General features: G+C 35.0%; 1 protein-coding gene across 5 annotated transcripts in view; it reads right to left on the reverse strand.

The window, feature by feature from the left end:
- Positions 1 to 21,009, reverse strand: part of Rint1 (RAD50 interactor 1) — a 466,626-nt gene that overhangs the window by 268,686 nt on the left and 176,931 nt on the right. For 4 of the 5 annotated variants that reach the window (XM_067791696.1, XM_067791694.1, XM_067791699.1 and 1 more), the window contains one exon: positions 833 to 942. The exons of the other annotated variant lie outside the window; for it this stretch is intronic. In XM_067791696.1, coding sequence (XP_067647797.1) covers positions 833 to 942 — 110 coding nt within the window. The remainder of the gene's footprint in view (positions 1 to 832; positions 943 to 21,009) is intronic. 5 annotated transcript variants of the gene reach the window in all.

The following is a 21,009-nucleotide window of genomic DNA, read 5'->3' on the forward strand; positions in this document are numbered from 1 at the left end:
AAATAAATAAATAAATAAATATGAAATATAAAAATCCAAAATGTCGATTTTATAATTGCAAATATAGCTACTAACAAAATAGTATTATTTGGCACTCTAGGTCTAGTTCCGAACGAGAAATTTGTATCACTAGTTACTGACTTCCCCTGAGGATAATTAACTATTTTCTTATGAAGTTAGAAGAGGCTCCTCTTCTTTTGGTACAGTTTTGCTTATATTCTTTGGTCATATGTCCCATATATTTCAGCTCTGCGGTCAGTTATCTATTTTAATTTTATTTATGAATCAATTTTGATTACAAATTTTTTTCAGTGCTATCATATTTTTGAATAATTTTTAGTTGTCAAATTGTTAGTGTAAATGTTTTTCATCATACACAAGTGCCTGATCTTTATACGGGAGTGCTTTTTCTTGGCACTTTCATAAGAAATTGGAGCATTTTCATATGATTCGAACTTATATGTAAGGCCATATGGGAGTGCTATGAACATTTTTTTTATATTTGAAGTGTGAATTTGTATGTGTGCCTGTGATTCAGGGCAAAACAAAAACAAAAGTGCTACAAGTGTATAGGGGTTGAGCAGCCCTGACTTTGTCGGTTAAACCCATTAGGATCTTATTTCCTGAAATATACATATGAGGAATGAACGGTATATTTTTAAGAAATATCTTTTACACTGAAGTTTCTTTACAAAAACAAAAGTTATTCTGTCTCAATGAGTCTAACATTTTCATTAAAAAAAAAATTATACGAGTTATCGAAGTTCGACTGTCTAACTGATTTTTTAAGTGTTTCATAACATCATTAACTACATTTGAAAAAAATATGTACCTTTGTCGATAAGGAGCCAGCAAGAGTTTGGTAATAATATTGACGGGCTGCCATGCAATGCTTGGCGTTATGATTTCTAGTTGTTCATGCTCCTCAACCGGTGATTTGATCTGAAAAATATGTCAATATTAAGTTGAATTTACAAAACTCGTTTTTTTTTTCGTTTCTGACCGAGGTCTTGAAACGGGGACGCCGGTTAAAATTGTTGTAATTGAAATAAAACCAATTTTTACGGAGGAAATATGAACTAAATTTAGTTTATTTTCTTCTCAAATCTCGTCAACTTCGTTAACTTCTTAAAATGCACATCATGAATCTATATTTTGGTTTACCAATTAACGTCTTTTGCGAATTGTAAAAGGCAAATAAATGAAGTTAAATTCAAAGATTTTTTGATACAAAATAGTTTTTTCAGTTACAACCTTCTTAACCAATCTCCTGAGATATGAATTTATTAATGACTTTGCTCAGATACTGCCTTAATAACAGAATGTATGATCCTTGTTAACAAATCTTTTAAGTTACAACATTTCTATTAGAAAGGTAGACATGTCTGTGTGTATGAGTCAAAACAAAAGAAGTATTTTTTTATGAACGCTGTAGCAGAGCGCTGCCCTCGTGTGGTGCAATGAAACCAGCCTAATCCTTTTCACGCGATTAATTTATATACATACATATGTACATACTTATATATAATATTCAATATTTTTTTTTTTTGACCAATCGTTGATGGGCTGCGGCTTGTCTAGCATCGATATCTAAATCTCCTCAGCTACAAAAGAGATATCATCAGCTAAATGTAGTAATTAAACTAATTGAACAGAAACAAATTTGTTGAGCATTAATTACTGAGAGAGGTGACAACAGTCTATTTTTACAGAAAAAAGGGAGTCCGAAATAGTAAAAATTCAGCCCAATTCTAAACCAAAATTCCGTGCGAGTTTTTTCCCTTCTCCCATTCCTCGTATTCTAAATAAAAATTCCTTGTGAGTTTTTTCACTTCTCCCTTTCCTCCTATTCTGAACAATGTTCGAAAAAGCGGAAACCGGTTATGGGAGAAAAGTAGGTATTATGAATGTGAGGGAGAGGGAGATTTCTCTGCCATTTCATAGGAGTTTTTTTCACTTGTTAAATTAAAGGGGATGCATCAAAATAGTTAAAGGAAATTGGTTATTTTAAGAAAGAACACTTATTTGTACAAATTTGTGCTAAAATATGTATTTACATTCTACCAAAATATTCTCACTGTTAATACAACAACAACTACAACCACAATATTCTTTATTTTAAGTCGAAAAGTATATCATAAGCAACGGTAGAGCTCTTGGTATACATATTTGATGCAGCCATCCAGAAATTGCGCAAGGATTTTTTAATAAGGCTTAAATAGATTTTGGCATATGACGAAGGACGAATTCAACTCAACTTGACCGCCAGAAAACTGCTTTGCTGAATGAAAGCAGGCAACTCCGGCAGATTTGTGTTATGCGGCCGTCTTCTTCTTATGTTCCGCTGTTGATGTTGCTGTGGCACCAATTCATTACTCATTTCAGTGAATACCACATGAAATGCAATAAATACTGTGCATTGTTTATATTTTATTTCTTAATTTCCAACAAATTTGCAACAATAATTAAACTTTTCAATTTTTTAAACAAAATAAGAAATGTGCAACGAAATTTCAATTGACAAAACAGCTGTCTTCGAAAATTCGAAATTCCTATTCCCCAATTATTGTTCTCCCTAGGAGAACAGAATTGGAGGAATTTTTCCTCGGGAATAAAAAAATCTGCGAGAACAAAATTCCGCGAGAATATTTAGAATTGGTCTGATTGTTTTTGTATTGATTCAAGGCAGTCTGCGTGGACTTGATAACGCAGGTTCCAGATTAGTTCGTAGGGTTCGCTAAACTCTTTTGACCACAAGCACATGAATTCACATTTTTTTAAGATTGAGCGGCATATAATTTACATTGCACCCTTGTAACAGGTGGCTTGAATTTGTTAAAATAGATAAATGTAAGGCGTGATAACCTCCGAAGAGATTTTAGACCAAGCTTCTCTTCCAATTTGCGTCGTGCCGCTTTTTAATTTTTCCTACAAATAGGCGGGACGGGAACACTACGGACTTATTCAGTCTATGTGAGGTCCTCATGGACCGGCCAGTTCAACCTGGCGGGACGGGACCTACTTGTTTTATGCCGACTCCGAACGGCATCTGCGAGGCAGATGAGTTTCCACTAAGAGCTTTTATTGGCAGAAATACACTCGGAGTGCTTGCCAAACACTGCCGAGGGGCGACACCGCTTATAAAAATTGTCTTCTAATTGAAAAACCGTATAGTCTAAGAGCACGTGTCTGCCAGACCTTTGTCATTTTATAAAAGTTGAAATTTCGTCAGTGCATACTTCCAACTGAAGCAGTATCGTTGGTCTATTATAAAACTTGAGTCATGGTGGCTTTAAGAGATATCGTGCAAAAATTTTGCAGAAAAATAGACCTTTCTTTCCTCATTTTATAAAGACTGATTTTAATATATGATCCTCGCCAAGATATAAGAAGCCACTAGCCTTATTGCCAGACACTTTCCATTTGTAATACAAAACTGTACTTTTTCATAAAATGAAAGCAGACAGTTTTTTGCGGCAAAAAAAATTTCAAAAGTTTTTTTTTAAGATTTTGTATTCGAATTTCAGTATAAAATTGCTTCGATGTTCTGTGAAGTTTAGAAGGATTAAAAGTGTGTGGCTAATCAAAGCCACTATGGAAAGCGTCTGGCAATGAAGCTAGTGGCTTCTTATATCGTGACGAAGACCATATATGAAAATCAGCCTTTATAAAATGACGAAAGAAAGGTATATCTTTCTGCAAAATTTTTGCACGATATCTGTTAAAGCCACCACGACTTAAGTTTTATAATAGACCTGCTTCAGCTGGAAGTATGCACTGACGAAATTTCAACCTTTATAAAATAACAAAGCTCTGGCCGTTACGGGCTCTTACTGTATTATTTCTTATTTACAAATTCCGAATTATCTCATTATTGTTTTATTGAATGCATAATAGAGTCAAAAATCTACAATGTTTTGCTGGATGGGTCTGATTTTATTGTCAATGTAACAAACGACAATCAAAAATAAATTACTTCTAATAATTTACGGAAAATAGAAAAACATTTTCGCTGCATTTGCAGCAAAAGATGATATGGCCTTTTCAAAAATGGGCACATATTTGGTTAGGTGCAACATCTATGAGTAGTTGCGCATGCATTTTATTTTGATTGCCTTACTAGTTAAGGAGGAAACGACTGCTATCCGTTTTAACTATTTTTTCTACAAGTGTAATATTTGTTTGGGGCTGCTGACAGGTGGTGATAGTTGATTTGCACTTACATAACCCATGTTGCGAGCTTGCAATGAGGGAAAGCAACTGCTTCATATATTGCTACATAGCGTAGTACTGTTTTGTTAAAGTCACTAATAAATTAATTGGATAAACTGTCGTGTTGAACTGTAGCTACGTGTTTTACAATCGCTCCGTGTTTTATATCACCATTTTTTACATTTAGCGTGTTTAACGAGTTTGTATTTGTACATCACAATAAAAGTAAATAATTACAAACTCAATCTGCTTGAGATAATTACTCCTTAAACTGTGTGATGTCACGAATAAATTTCAAATGTTATATGCATCTAATACAATACGCCGTGTGTTTGTGGTTATAAAGTTGAACAAAGTCACTGCTAAAATTCAATGCGCCAAGTGCAATGAATTATTTCATATGCACTGTGTCCGTGTTTTGCAAGCTGATTTGGAGTACTTTCTAAATTCAAACAGTAACTAGTTTTGCGAAAACTGCGCTAATGTCCGTCGCACGTCTCTCCGATCTTCCCTGCTAGACCTCGCCTTAACAACTTATGTGCGAAAGACTACATGGGTGATAAAGAAAACAAGAAAGAAATTACTTTGTCTATTGTGTTTGATTAGTTGGTCGCATTGAGAGCCGAAAATGCACGATCATTTGCTCTCATTAATATTTTGAGTGAAGATAAAGCTAAGTTATCGGAAACTTCGGAAAACTTGAAAATTGAGTTCGAATCAATGGAAAAAAAATTAAAATTCAAAAAAAAAGTCGATTTTCACTAGTATCCGGACACTGGAATTTAGTTTCTGGACATTTTTTTAATATACGGTAGTTTAAATTTTGAGGGAATTCGCAATCATTTGCACCATAAATAAATAAACTTTTATGTTACTTTATGTAAAAAATTTATTAATTTATTTTTTAATTATGTTTATCAGAGGAGTTTAATAGATAGTTCTACATCAGCTTTTATATCACTTAAAGGTAAATAAATAATATTAATATTTCAAAACTTACAAATAAAAAATCCAACATAGGTAAAAATAATTAATTCAATTATACACGTATACATTTCATCTTATAAATTAACATTCAGGTACGCCTTGTTGTTGCTGTTGTTGTAGCAGTGCTTCGCCCCATCCAATAGGTGTGACTGGCCACAAATTGTTGTTGTTGTTATTGTAGCAGTACTTTGCCCCATCCAATAGGGGCGACCAATCACAAATTTTCATCAATGTCCTCTAACGGGAGTCCAAGGAAACCAGCTGTTTCAACAGGGGTGGACCATAATGAGAGGGGTGTTAGAGGCGTTGGTTCCACAATACAATTAAAAAGATGGTTGGTGTCATTTGGGGACATATTGCAAGCAGGACATACATTTTGTATGTCGGCATTGATTCTGGATAGGTAACGAGTTTAACCTGTTACAGTATCCAGATCGAAGTTGAGCTAGAGTGATGCGCGTTTCCCTAGGGAGAGTGTGTTCCTCCTCTTCTAGTTCTGGTTATTTTTCTTTGAGTACCGGATTTGCCGGGCAATTCCTGGCATAGAGGGCTGACGCCTGTTTGTGGATATAGTGAGGACCTGGGGCCAAATTGTAACATCCGTGATCGTATAACTCGTCACGTGAAAATATGATTTTCGGATTATGACATACGTGAACGTACTACTTCGATCGTAATTTTGGATCGCAACATACGCGACGAGTGACTGAACGTACACGTTCCGTTCCACTTTCATTCGAACACAAATTGGCTATCGTATACACACAAATTTCATTGAAAATGTAAGAAAATTGTTAAAATAGATGAATAAGTAAAATATAATAATAAATTTCAAACTCGTTATTATTAACAAAGGTCGAATTCAAACAAGCTTAATCCAAGCCGAAAGGAAATATTGGCGGAATTCATGACGAGATATCCTCTTTGGTATCGGCTTGCTTCAAGTTTAACTTCTCCAGAAAGTAACTAAAAGCTTCTTAAGTTAAGCGAAATCTCTTCAAGAAACTGCAATAATTATTTGTTACAAAGATATAATACATAAATGTGGGGCGTGTTCTGGTCACCATATCTCTACTTCAAAGATCTGGTAACCTTGATGCTTAGTGTAACAAAATGACAAGAGAACAATAAAAGAAGCCGAAAGAAGAGTGGAGTCGTGTACGAGCCGGGGATCAAAGCGTTAGAAATTGAATCAATTCCTATAAAATTACAAAATTCTTGTTAAAATACAATACATATTCTATTTCTTTATAACATTTAATATTCTTTTAATAAATAAATTACAATTTGTGTGAATTTAAAAGCTAAACATTAAACCTAACCCACATTTTGGGGACTCGTCCAGAAAAAGACGAAGGGAAGCGCAAACAAAATTTTTTTTATAACGATCTGAGCTGCAAAGTAAAATGTCTTTAGATTCAATACAGAAGGTTCGCGAAAGTTTGCGACGCAGCAGCAAACAAAGTGTAGTGGCATTGCACAAACTAGTGTTTGAATTCGAAGGTGATAGAAATAATCGCAAACGCTTACGTGAATTCACCGGTTTTGATTTTGAGATAAACTCCTATTACTATAACAATAAGATTAAATATATTGACGACAATTTAGACGCAAGCGATCTTGCATCCATTTGCAGCATTTTGGGGTTGAATTATAAAGCTGATAACTTAGAAGCGCATATCATGGAAAATTTGCAAAAAGGGCGATTACTTTGTGCTAGCGAGAAAAACGACGAAGACGATGCTGACGACGCTGACGACGACGAAGGCGTCAACAGCAGCAGTAACAAAAACAACGACGGCAACTGCACTGTGGAAGATGGTAAAATAACGAAATGGTAGCAGCTACAAGTAGAAACAAGATCAAAGAAAAAGAACCAAAGCGAAACGATGATTGCTTTTTGTCTTTTGTAAACAATGACGATGGCGCAAGTGTAGTCAGTAACTTTTCAAATTTAAAGAATAACGAAAATCGAAGACGTGTGTACGAAAATTCAACAAGACGAACGTACAATGAAGAAGATGATGTAAAAGAAAATAACGAGCAACAACAAACAGTGCCAGTGAGAAATAATATGATGCATAGATTTGCAATCAATTTTCGCGATATCGAGGATTCGGTTAGATCTTTTGACGGCACAGATAAACTACCTGTTGAAATTTGGGTTAACGAGTTCGAAGAAACCTCCGCATTAATGTACTGGGATGAATTCCAAAAATTTGTTTTCGCAAAAAAGTCATTAAAAGGCCTTGCAAAGTTATTTATTTCTACTGAGAGGGGAATAACAACTTCTTGGGATAAATTAAAACAAGGTTTGTTAGCGAATTCAAAACAAATACAAACAGTGCGCTGCTACATAAGCAACTATCAGAGCGTAAGATGAGTAAAGAAGAAAGTGTACAAGAGTATTTTTTTAAAATGAAAGACATTGCATCGCGAGGAAATGTGGAAGAAAGAGCACTTATTCAGTATGTTATCGACGTTATTAAAGATTTAAACGGAAATAAAACTATTTTGTATGGTGTAGAAAATGTGAGAGTTCAAACAAAAATTAAAAAGCCATGAAATATTTCGCGAAAAAAAACAAATATACGGTGAATCCTAATACAAAGAAAGCGTAAAGAAAGAGAACGGACAAAGAGAGAAATAGATAGAAGTGTTAAAGGAGATCTGGTTTGCTTCAATTGTGGTGAACAAGGCCATAAATCTGGTGATTGCAAAAACAAAAGCAGAGGCACAAAATGTTTCAAGTGCAACGAATTCGCTCATATAGCCAAAAATTGTGCAGTAAATAAAAGCGAAAATCCGAAACCTAATGTGCGCTGTGTTAATTCGAAAGTCGGTTTAATGAATAAAGTTATTCACATTGGTAAACAAAAGTGCGTTGCTCTGATTGACACGGGAAGCAAGTTCAACATAATGAGTGAGAATATTTACAAAAATTTAAATGAACCAAATATTGTGCGGTCTAATATTTACTTGGTGGGATTTGGTTTAAATACCAACGAAAACAAAATAAAGCCAATTGGAATATTAGAACAATCAGTCGGAATTGACGGTGAAGTATATAACGTAAATTTCCATATTGTGCCGACTAAATGTATGAACGTAGATATAATAATTGGGAAAGAATTTTGCTCACAAGTTGAAATAAAAATCAATCCCGACGGAATTGAAATTCAAAAAATGTGTGATGAGCAAATAGAAACAGCTCCTATAATGAAAATTGATATCACACGTGATCACGAAAATTTTATTATTGGTGAAACCGCAAGCAAAGAAGCAAAGCAAAAAGTAATTGTAATGATAAAAGCCTACAAACCAAATCTATGTAAAACAACTCAGATAAAGATGTATATTGTGTTGAGTGATGATACTCCGATTTTTGCCAAACCGCGAAGATTACCCTTTAAAGAAAGGTGTGTCGTAGACGATCATGTTGACCAGTGGCTAAGTGATGGTGTTATTGAACATTCTGAATCTGAATTTAGTAGTCCGGTCGTGCTGGTTAAAAAACGTGATGGTACACCGCGACTGTGCATTGACTATAGAAGAATTAATAAAGTTATAGTTAAAGATCGGTTTCTACTCCCACTGATCGAAGATCAGCTTGATCGACTACAAAATGGTAAAGTGTTCAGTACGATTGACTTGAAAAATGGATTTTTTCATGTACCCGTTGCGGAATCGAGTCGTAAATACACATCGTTCGTAACCCATAATGGACAATACCAGTTTTGTAAGGTACCTTTCGGTTTATCGAATTCGCCGGGAGTTTTTCAAAGACATGTGAATACGATTTTTCGAGAGCTGACGCGCAATGGCATAGCCTTACCCGTATGTTGATGACGTGATAATTCCTTCTGAAAATGAAATACAAGCTCTAAGAAATTTAGAAACGGTTTTACGTGTATGCGAAGAATATGGACTTCAACTAAACTTGAAAAAATGCCAGTTTTTAATGAAAAGTGTAGAGTTTCTCGGACATGTTGTTGAAAATTGACAAATATCGCCATCACCAATGAAGGTGGAAGCATCACGTAAGTTTAAAATACCTCAAACTCTAAAACAATTAGAAAGTTTCCTTGGACTAGCGGGTTACTTTAGAAAGTTTACACCCAATTTTTCAATAGTTGCAAAACCTTTATCCGATTTAAAGAAACAAAATTCTAAATTTAAAATCGGAAACGAACAAATTGACGCTTTCAATAAATTAAAGATACTTTTGGGTGAAAAGCCAGTGTTAAATATTTTTAAGCAAAATTGAGAAACCGAAGTGCATACAGACGCATCTATTGATGGTTACGGCGCTGTACTACTTCAAAAGTCAGGCGAAGATGGACAGTTACATCCGGTTTATTATATGAGTCGAAAAACAACTGACGCAGAAAGAAAGTACACTAGTTATGAGCTTAAATATTAGCTGCAATCGAAGCACTTAAGAGGTTTAGGGTATATCTGTTAGGTACTCACTTCAAACTAGTAACAGATTGCAACGCTTTCACAAAAACTTTAGAAAAAAAGATCTGTGTACTAGAGTCGCGAGATGGATTTTGTTTTTAGAAGAATACGACTTCAGTGTAGAGCATCGTGCGGGCTCGCAGATGAAGCATGTAGATGCCCTTGGCCGCTACGCAGTTATGGCTATTGGCGAAGATAGCATTATTTCAAAAATACAGAAGGCACAACAAGAAGACGATGATTTAAAAGAAATCACTAAATTATTACAGAATAAGCATACGCATGACAATTATTTTATGAAAGGTGGCGTAATATACAAAACAAAAAATGATGAAGGACTGGTGGTTGTACCTAAAAATATGCAACGTGAGATAATACGACAGGCTCACGAGAAAGGGCCTTTTGGTATTAAAAAGACGAAGGAGTTGGTATGCAAAGAATTTTTTATACCGAAGATCGACGAAAAAATACAAAAACATATTTCCAATTGCATTCTGTGTATACTTGTTAATCGAAAGCAAGGTAAGCAAGAAGGTGAATTACATCCGCTAGATAAAGGGGAGACACCCTTTCACACCAACCACATCGACTTTCTTGGTCCACTGGAAACAACATCCAAACAGTACAAGTACATCTTTGCAATTATCGATTCATTTACGATGTTCTGCTGGATATATCCAACGAAAAGTACAACAGCCAACGACGCTATTACCAAACTACGAGCACAAAGCATGATTTTCGGCAATCTGTATCAAATTGTTTCTGACAGAGGATCTGCTTTTACTTCTGAAGAATTTTTAAAATATTGTCAAGAAGAAAACATCAAACATATAAAAATTACAACCGGTCTGCCTAGAGCGAATGGGCAAATCGAACGTCTTAATTCAACGATTATAACAGTTTTATCGAAGCTTAGTATAGAAGACCTAGCGAAATGGTTTGAAAACGTCGACAAACTTCAACAAGTTTTAAACTCAACATTCTGCAGAAGCGTTAACACTACTCCGTTTGAACTACTTATTGGTACAAAAATGCGAACAAAGGAAGACTTAGAAATAAAAAACCTCATCGAAAACGAAATGATATTAAACTTCAGCGAAGACCTTTGCCAAATGAGACGACAAGCAAAACAACAAATATTAAAAATTCAATATGAAAACAAAAAAAACGTATAATCTTCGACGAAAAACACCGGTACGCTACAAACACGGTGATATTGTTGCTATTAAAAGAACTCAATTTGGAGGTGGCTTAAAGCTAAAGCCTAAATACTTGGGTCCTTATAAAGTCGTGAAAGAAAAACACAACGACACCTATGATGTTGTAAAAATTGGTAACAACGAAGGGCCAAAACAAACAACCTCATGCGCCGAATATATGAAAGCCTGGTCCACTATAGAAAACGACACTACATTCGGGTCGAATGCTTTATAGGATGACCGATTGTGGGGCGTACATCTGGTCACCATATCTCTACTTCAAATATCTGGTAACCTTGATGCTTAGTGTAACAAAATGACAAGAGAACAATAAAAGAAGAAGCCGAAAGAAGAGTGGAGTCGTGTACGAGCCGGTGATCAAAGCGTTTGAAATTTAATCAATTCCTATAAAATTACAAATTCTTGTTAAAATACAATACATATTCTATTTCTTTATAACATTTAATATTCTTTTAATAAATAAATTACAATTTGTGTGAATTTAAAAGCTAAACATTAAACCTAACCCACATAAATAATATGCTTACGCTTTGTTCGATAAGTCCAAAGGGTTACTGCACTATCTTAACCGCCTTCGCACTATCTTTTCATCGCCTTCGCTATTACTGGAGCTTAAACAAAGCAATAAAATTGGATCCATCGCATTTATTTACTTTATTTTTCATATTTTGGCAACCAATTTGACAGTTCAAAATCAAATTCAAGCAAAAAATACAATCCAACCTAATGTGGATCGTAGAATTTATTGTGAATTGAAAATAAATTACGTTTCGTTTACCATCGTATGTTATAATCCCATTTTGTTTATACGTTTGACGTATCAGGTAATTTTCTTTGGTATGGTTGCCGATCCGTGATCGTATGTTACGATTCGAGCCCTGCTTGTGCTTTTTTGCTTCATGCGGCTATGTTTTCAGATGCCGTATTTCCTCATAATCCTTACGGAGTTGACCCCTTAAGACCCTGGGCGGTGTAGCCTCATCAATCAGAAGTCTGTTGGGATGCCCAGTTTTCTGGGTATTCAACAGAGACTGTTTGGTTTCTCTCTCTAATGGGGAGTACTCTCGCCTCATTGTGTAGATGGTGTTCTGGGGACATAAGGAGACTGCCCGTATCGGTTCTGAGGGCGGTATTTTGACAGGCCTGTATTTTCTTCCCGTGAATACCCTTTAGGTTTGGTGGCCATATCGGGGACGCGTAGCATGCAATCGGCCGGCCAATTGCTATGTAAGTAATAATGGGCGTTTCTTTGTCTTAACCCCAAGTGCTGCCGGCAAGAGATTTGAGGATTTTATTACGGCTCTGGATTTTAGGAACAATTGCGCTTGCATGATCTCCAAAACGTAGATCTTGATCGAACGTCACACCCAAGATTTTTGGGTTTATGACAGTCGGTAGCGTGATGCCATCGACGTGGATGTTCAATATGGTCGACATCTGGCGCGTCCATTTTGTAATAAGGTCGCCGATGATTTGGTCGATGACAATGTCAGGCGAGGCGAAGAAACTGGAGAGATCAGGGAGATAGCTGTTTACTTTGTTACAAAGGTCATCGATGTGTGGGCCTGGGCCTGTGCCCATTATTGTGCAGTCATTGGCGTAGGAAACAATAGTGACTCCTTCTGGTGGTGAAGGTAGCACCGATATGTAGAAGTTAAACAGAAGTGGGGATAGGACACCACCCTGTGGCATCCCTTGTTTAATTCTTCCTGGTTTGGATGTTACGTTCCTGAATTGCACCGATGCTAGCCGACTAGAAGTGGTGTAGGTAAGCACCGACAGAGGTTACAATTCTTTAAGTGCTCCCCCCATTTCGCTCGCTTGTGTTCATCCGCAAGCAATCTGATGCGTTGATTTATATCCCTTATTGAGGGGTCGCCTAGGTCCCCAGTAGATGTTAAGGAATATATGGACAAAATAAGCAACGCTTACACAGCGGTCATGCAGTACAAAGACTAACACTAACTACAAACGAGTCATAACTTAAAATATTTCAAAATCGGTTTTTTCCATAAACCAATTCCCAGTACACATCTCTAACTGCCCCTTAAATTTCGTTGTCATTATTTTCTTTCTTAACTGGAAAATTACCGTTATGCCAGCTTTGGTGTTGACTGCATCACTTGCGCTGTATCAACTAATGAGTACTATTTTTAGTTGTGTTAATGTGCTTAAAAACAAGTGAACAGTTTTTTTACGTATAAAGCGTATTATTTTAAATTCTGACTATCTTGTTGCAAAAAACTTTATTGTGTATTAATTAAAATTGTGTCTTTTTATACGTAAAGAGTAAGTAAATTTGCTTGTATTATTGTGAAATGTGCCTTTTTGATGAAATAATTGTGGATGTACGAGTAGTCAAATAGTCATAATTCAAAATTGCTATATATTTTATCCATAAAGAAAATAATTACAAAAAATTTCGTCAATTCATTTTATAATGAAGGTCTCCTTCTTTGTAAAATTGGATTTCAGTATAACATTACAGACGTTTTCACATAAACCGTTTTTCTTCTTTCCTGAAAATTTACATTTTTCAAGTTGACTATTTTGTAGTTAGTGTGCGATATAGTTTAGCCATATATGTTACACTCCTATATTGCTACAAAAGGCTAGGTACATTCCCAAACAGAGTGCCGATATATTATTGTTGTTTAAACGTTTCTGTTTTTATATTCAATAATCAAATGTATGTACCTAAATTAAATTTTTTCTTGTCACACTTATGCTGCTAAAACCACAAAAATTTTATAGGCTGTCTTGTTTTGATTTCGAATTCAAAACACATTGCGAGCATTTTCTATTAGCAATATAGGAGTATTACATATATGAGAAGAGAAGGCAGTAAAAGAAGGCAGTCGAATGGAGTGGAATGAAGAACGGCAGGGAGAGAAGAGTTGCATTGCATCAATATACCTTCAATCTTTGTATCAATATTGAAGGTAAATGTATAAAAAATAACTAAATACTTGAATATAAGCAAACATTTTCTCTAAATTACTGAAAATAAGGTGTCCTAAATGCTATATATTCCAAAATTATCAGTTTATGTCTGTTTAAAAATTTAACTTGAATTTCCTTCAAGCTTTTCGAAATGTGGCCATTAGTAATGTGTGTGTGTGAATGTGCTAATTTTAAGCGATCAGCTATTAGTTGCGCTAATTGTTAAGGTTTACAATGGATAGATGCAGAGCTAGCAAGTGATAGTTAATATGTATATAGGTACTGTTTTTCAATAAAATGAAATCAAAAACAAGTAAGAAAGGCTAAGTTCGGGTGTAACCGAACATTACATACTCAGCTGAGAGCTTTTTAGACAAAATAAGAGAAAATCACCATTTAGCAAAATGAACCTAGGGTAACCCTGGAATGTGTTTGTATGACATGTGTATCAAATAAAAGGTGTTAATGATTATTTAAAACGTAGTGGACCTTAGTTCTATAGGTGGACGCCTTTTCGAAATATCGCAATAAGGGTGGGCCAGGGGTGACTCTAGAATGTGTTTGTACCATATGGGTATCAAATTAAAAGTATTAATGAGGATTTTAAAATATATATATATATATAAATGTATATGTGAATGCGTTTTCGAGATATCGACCAAAATGTGGACCAGGGTGACCCAGAACATCTTCTGTCGAGTACCGCTAATTTTTTTATATATGTCATACCACGAACAGTATTCCTGCCAAGATTCCAAGGGCTTTTGATTTCGCCCTGCAGAATTTTTTCATTTTCTTCTACTTAATATGGTAGGTGTCACACCCATTTTACAAAGTTTTTTCTAAAGTTATATTTTGCGTCAATAAACCAATCCAATTACCATGTTTCATCTCTTTTTTCATATTTGGTACAGAATTATGGCATTTTTTTAATGTTTCGTAATTTTCGATATCGGTCATAGTCGGATTTCGGCCATATTTTATACCAAGATAAAGTGACTTCAGATAAGTACGTGGACTAAGTTTAGTTAAGATATATCCTTTTTTGCGCAAGTTATCGTGTTAACGGCCGAGCGGAAGGACAGACAGTCGACTGTGTATAAAAACTGGGCGTGGCTTCAACCGATTTCGCCCATTTTCACAGAAAACAGTTATCGTCATAGAATCTATGTCCCTACCAAATTTCACAAGGATTGGTAAATTTTTGTTCGACTTATGGCATTAAAAGTATTCTAGACGAATTAAATGAAAATTTTTGTTCGACTTATGGCATCAAAAGTATTCTAGACGAATGGCGGAGTTACGCCCATTTTGAAATTTTCTTTTATCTTTGTATTTTGTTGCCCCATATCATTACCGGAGTCGAATGTTGACATAATTTACTTTTATCCTGTAAAGATATTAAATTTTTTGTTAAAATTTGACTTATTTTTTTTTAAGTGGGCGTGTTCGTCATCCGATTTCGCTAAATTAAAAGTATTCTAGACGAATTAAATGAAAATTTTTGTTCGACTTATGGCATCAAAAGTATTCTAGACGAATGGCGGAGTTACGCCCATTTTGAAATTTTCTTTTATCTTTGTATTTTGTTGCCCCATATCATTACCGGAGTCGAATGTTGACATAATTTACTTTTATCCTGTAAAGATATTAAATTTTTTGTTAAAATTTGACTTATTTTTTTTTAAGTGGGCGTGTTCGTCATCCGATTTCGCTAATTTTTATTTAGCACACATATAGTAATAGGAGTAACGTGCCTACCAAATTTCATCATGATATCTTCAACGACTGCCAAATTACAGCTTGCAAAACTTTTAAATTACCTTCTTTTAAAAGTGGGCGGTGCCACGCCCATTGTCCAAAATTTTTCTAATTTTCTATTTTGCGTCATAAGGTCAACGCACCTACCAATTTTCATCGCTTCATCCGTCTTTGGTAATGAATTATCGCACTTTTCGGTTTTTCGAAATTTTCGATATCGAAAAAGTGGGCGTGGTTGTAGTACGATTTCGTTCATTTTAAATAGCGATCTGAGATGAACGCCCAGGAACCTACATACCAAATTTCATCAAGATACCTCAAAATTTACTCAAGTTATAGTGTTTATAGACGGACGGACATGGCTAAACGAATTTCTTTTTTCACCCAGATCATTTTGATATATAGAAGTCTATATCTATCTCGATTAGTTTATGCCGTTACGGATTACCGTTATGCGAACAAAGTTAATATACTCTGTGAGCTCTGCTCAGCTGAGTATAATAAAATTCATTTATTTAATAATTTGGGAAAAATTTAAACAACGTGACATCAGGACGGACAAGGCGACAGCTGTTTCGATTATACCTTGTAAATCTCTTCAAAGCCTTTTCTCCCGGGAGTGGGAGTCGAACTCGCACCCCTACGATAGTTGAAATGGTTGTAAACGCATTCAGCTACGTCATGCCTGTTGTGAAGTCTTTCCCAATTGCCTTCTTTTTGCATATTTTAATCTTTTACACATTGCATACTTCGTATGCAATTATGTGTTAAAGCTATGCTTGGTACGGCGGTTTTCAAAGAAACTTTGGTTTTTGTTGCTGTTTTCGTTCTATTTATAGAACTACAACGATTAACCAATTTTGTCTGTTTGTATGATTTTTAATAATCGGGGATTGCCCATATTGCTTTTTTTTAAATGTATGAAAACATTTTTTTATTTGAAGCAATTTTTTAATTTTATAATTTATTTAATAATTTGGGAAAAATTTAAACAACGTGACATCAGGACGGACAAGGCGACAGCTGTTTCGATTATACCTTGTAAATCTCTTCAAAGCCTTTTCTCCCGGGAGTGGGAGTCGAACTCGCACCCCTACGATAGTTGAAATGGTTGTAAACGCATTCAGCTACGTCATGCCTGTTGTGAAGTCTTTCCCAATTGCCTTCTTTTTGCATATTTTAATCTTTTACACATTGCATACTTCGTATGCAATTATGTGTTAAAGCTATGCTTGGTACGGCGGTTTTCAAAGAAACTTTGGTTTTTGTTGCTGTTTTCGTTCTATTTATAGAACTACAACGATTAACCAATTTTGTCTGTTTGTATGATTTTTAATAATCGGGGATTGCCCATATTGCTTTTTTTTAAATGTATGAAAACATTTTTTTATTTGAAGCAATTTTTTAATTTTATAATTTATTTAATAATTTGGGAAAAATTTAAACAACGTGACATCAGGACGGACAAGGCGACAGCTGTTTCGATTATACCTTGTAAATCTCTTCAAAGCCTTTTCTCCCGGGAGTGGGAGTCGAACTCGCACCCCTACGATAGTTGAAATGGTTGTAAACGCATTCAGCTACGTCATGCCTGTTGTGAAGTCTTTCCCAATTGCCTTCTTTTTGCATATTTTAATCTTTTACACATTGCATACTTCGTATGCAATTATGTGTTAAAGCTATGCTTGGTACGGCGGTTTTCAAAGAAACTTTGGTTTTTGTTGCTGTTTTCGTTCTATTTATAGAACTACAACGATTAACCAATTTTGTCTGTTTGTATGATTTTTAATAATCGGGGATTGCCCATATTGCTTTTTTTTAAATGTATGAAAACATTTTTTTATTTGAAGCAATTTTTTAATTTTATAATTTATTTAATAATTTGGGAAAAATTTAAACAACGTGACATCAGGACGGACAAGGCGACAGCTGTTTCGATTATACCTTGTAAATCTCTTCAAAGCCTTTTCTCCCGGGAGTGGGAGTCGAACTCGCACCCCTACGATAGTTGAAATGGTTGTAAACGCATTCAGCTACGTCATGCCTGTTGTGAAGTCTTTCCCAATTGCCTTCTTTTTGCATATTTTAATCTTTTACACATTGCATACTTCGTATGCAATTATGTGTTAAAGCTATGCTTGGTACGGCGGTTTTCAAAGAAACTTTGGTTTTTGTTGCTGTTTTCGTTCTATTTATAGAACTACAACGATTAACCAATTTTGTCTGTTTGTATGATTTTTAATAATCGGGGATTGCCCATATTGCTTTTTTTTAAATGTATGAAAACATTTTTTTATTTGAAGCAATTTTTTAATTTTATAATTTATTTAATAATTTGGGAAAAATTTAAACAACGTGACATCAGGACGGACAAGGCGACAGCTGTTTCGATTATACCTTGTAAATCTCTTCAAAGCCTTTTCTCCCGGGAGTGGGAGTCGAACTCGCACCCCTACGATAGTTGAAATGGTTGTAAACGCATTCAGCTACGTCATGCCTGTTGTGAAGTCTTTCCCAATTGCCTTCTTTTTGCATATTTTAATCTTTTACACATTGCATACTTCGTATGCAATTATGTGTTAAAGCTATGCTTGGTACGGCGGTTTTCAAAGAAACTTTGGTTTTTGTTGCTGTTTTCGTTCTATTTATAGAACTACAACGATTAACCAATTTTGTCTGTTTGTATGATTTTTAATAATCGGGGATTGCCCATATTGCTTTTTTTTAAATGTATGAAAACATTTTTTTATTTGAAGCAATTTTTTAATTTTATAATTTATTTAATAATTTGGGAAAAATTTAAACAACGTGACATCAGGACGGACAAGGCGACAGCTGTTTCGATTATACCTTGTAAATCTCTTCCTTGTCCGTCCTGATGTCACGTTGTTTAAATTTTTCCCAAATTATTAAATAAATTATAAAATTAAAAAAATTGCTTCAAATAAAAAAATGTTTTCATACATTTAAAAAAAAGCAATATGGGCAATCCCCGATTATTAAAAATCATACAAACAGACAAAATTGGTTAATCGTTGTAGTTCTATAAATAGAACGAAAACAGCAACAAAAACCAAAGTTTCTTTGAAAACCGCCGTACCAAGCATAGCTTTAACACATAATTGCATACGAAGTATGCAATGTGTAAAAGATTAAAATATGCAAAAAGAAGGCAATTGGGAAAGACTTCACAACAGGCATGACGTAGCTGAATGCGTTTACAACCATTTCAACTATCGTAGGGGTGCGAGTTCGACTCCCACTCCCGGGAGAAAAGGCTTTGAAGAGATTTACAAGGTATAATCGAAACAGCTGTCGCCTTGTCCGTCCTGATGTCACGTTGTTTAAATTTTTCCCAAATTATTAAATAAATTATAAAATTAAAAAATTGCTTCAAATAAAAAAATGTTTTCATACATTTAAAAAAAAGCAATATGGGCAATCCCCGATTATTAAAAATCATACAAACAGACAAAATTGGTTAATCGTTGTAGTTCTATAAATAGAACGAAAACAGCAACAAAAACCAAAGTTTCTTTGAAAACCGCCGTACCAAGCATAGCTTTAACACATAATTGCATACGAAGTATGCAATGTGTAAAAGATTAAAATATGCAAAAAGAAGGCAATTGGGAAAGACTTCACAACAGGCATGACGTAGCTGAATGCGTTTACAACCATTTCAACTATCGTAGGGGTGCGAGTTCGACTCCCACTCCCGGGAGAAAAGGCTTTGAAGAGATTTACAAGGTATAATCGAAACAGCTGTCGCCTTGTCCGTCCTGATGTCACGTTGTTTAAATTTTTCCCAAATTATTAAATAAATTATAAAATTAAAAAATTGCTTCAAATAAAAAAATGTTTTCATACATTTAAAAAAAAGCAATATGGGCAATCCCCGATTATTAAAAATCATACAAACAGACAAAATTGGTTAATCGTTGTAGTTCTATAAATAGAACGAAAACAGCAACAAAAACCAAAGTTTCTTTGAAAACCGCCGTACCAAGCATAGCTTTAACACATAATTGCATACGAAGTATGCAATGTGTAAAAGATTAAAATATGCAAAAAGAAGGCAATTGGGAAAGACTTCACAACAGGCATGACGTAGCTGAATGCGTTTACAACCATTTCAACTATCGTAGGGGTGCGAGTTCGACTCCCACTCCCGGGAGAAAAGGCTTTGAAGAGATTTACAAGGTATAATCGAAACAGCTGTCGCCTTGTCCGTCCTGATGTCACGTTGTTTAAATTTTTCCCAAATTATTAAATAAATTATAAAATTAAAAAATTGCTTCAAATAAAAAAATGTTTTCATACATTTAAAAAAAAGCAATATGGGCAATCCCCGATTATTAAAAATCATAAAATTCATTTAATTTAATAATGTAAGTGAAGACGTCAGCGTCGAAACGCGTAGGAGGGAAAATGGATATTTAACTTTGCCTTCAAATTTCTCGGCCGTAAAGCTCCATAAAAGCAAACATAAAATATACTTACATTTTTGTTTGAAATTTTTTTTTCATTTCATCTTTTCACAGAACAAGAATCCCACCCCTGCATCTGATATTCACGTTTGTCTTCTAGTTATATATGTATATACATAGGTGTGAGTGATAACTTCTGCTCTTAGGTGATGATCACATGACGTGTGATTGCTTCTCTTTCTTCTTTGCTCTTAGCTGCTGACCACATGTGTGTATGTAAAATAGTCTCTTTGCTCTAAACTTCGCTGTTTACATGTATGTCTGGCTGCCTGCTTTGACGTTCACATGTACATATTTATGGTTGCTTACTTTGCTGTTGTGCATTTATTTACTAGCGGCATAGTGATGTATCGAGTTGTTAATATTCGCCACGATATCCCACTCTTGTAGAAGAAGAAAGCACAGTACCATGGGAGACATGAGTCACCATGGCCCAACAGGTTAAACTCTTACTTATTCAGAATCAACACCGACATACGTAATGTATGTCCTGCATGCGACGTGTCCCCACATGACACCAACCATCTTTTCAATTGTAATGTCAAACCTATGCCTCTAACACCAATCTCCCTATGGTCCTCCCCGGTTTCCTTGGACTTCCGTTAGAGGTTAGGTTAGGTTGAACTGGCCGGTCCATGAGGACCTCACACAGACTGAATGAGTCCGTACTGTTACCAGAAGTTTGTTTTAAAGACCAAACTGAAAAACCCTATCAAAAACTAGGACCTATGTTATAAAATAAATCCGTCCTTTTGGCAAATACTAGAAGCTTTCTAGGTCTTAAGCCTGCTTGCTGAAGAAGACAACTACAATGTTAGGCAAAAAAAAATTAGGACTAGAATATATCATTCCTAACGAATGAAGACAAAAAAATTTAGATACCCCCTAAAACTCTTCTATGATCTCCTTCACTTGCATGCTATGGATATGGTGTT

Source organism: Eurosta solidaginis, chromosome 5 (assembly GCF_040869045.1).
Source record: "Eurosta solidaginis isolate ZX-2024a chromosome 5, ASM4086904v1, whole genome shotgun sequence".
In the NCBI taxonomy this organism is placed as follows: domain Eukaryota; kingdom Metazoa; phylum Arthropoda; class Insecta; order Diptera; family Tephritidae; genus Eurosta; species Eurosta solidaginis.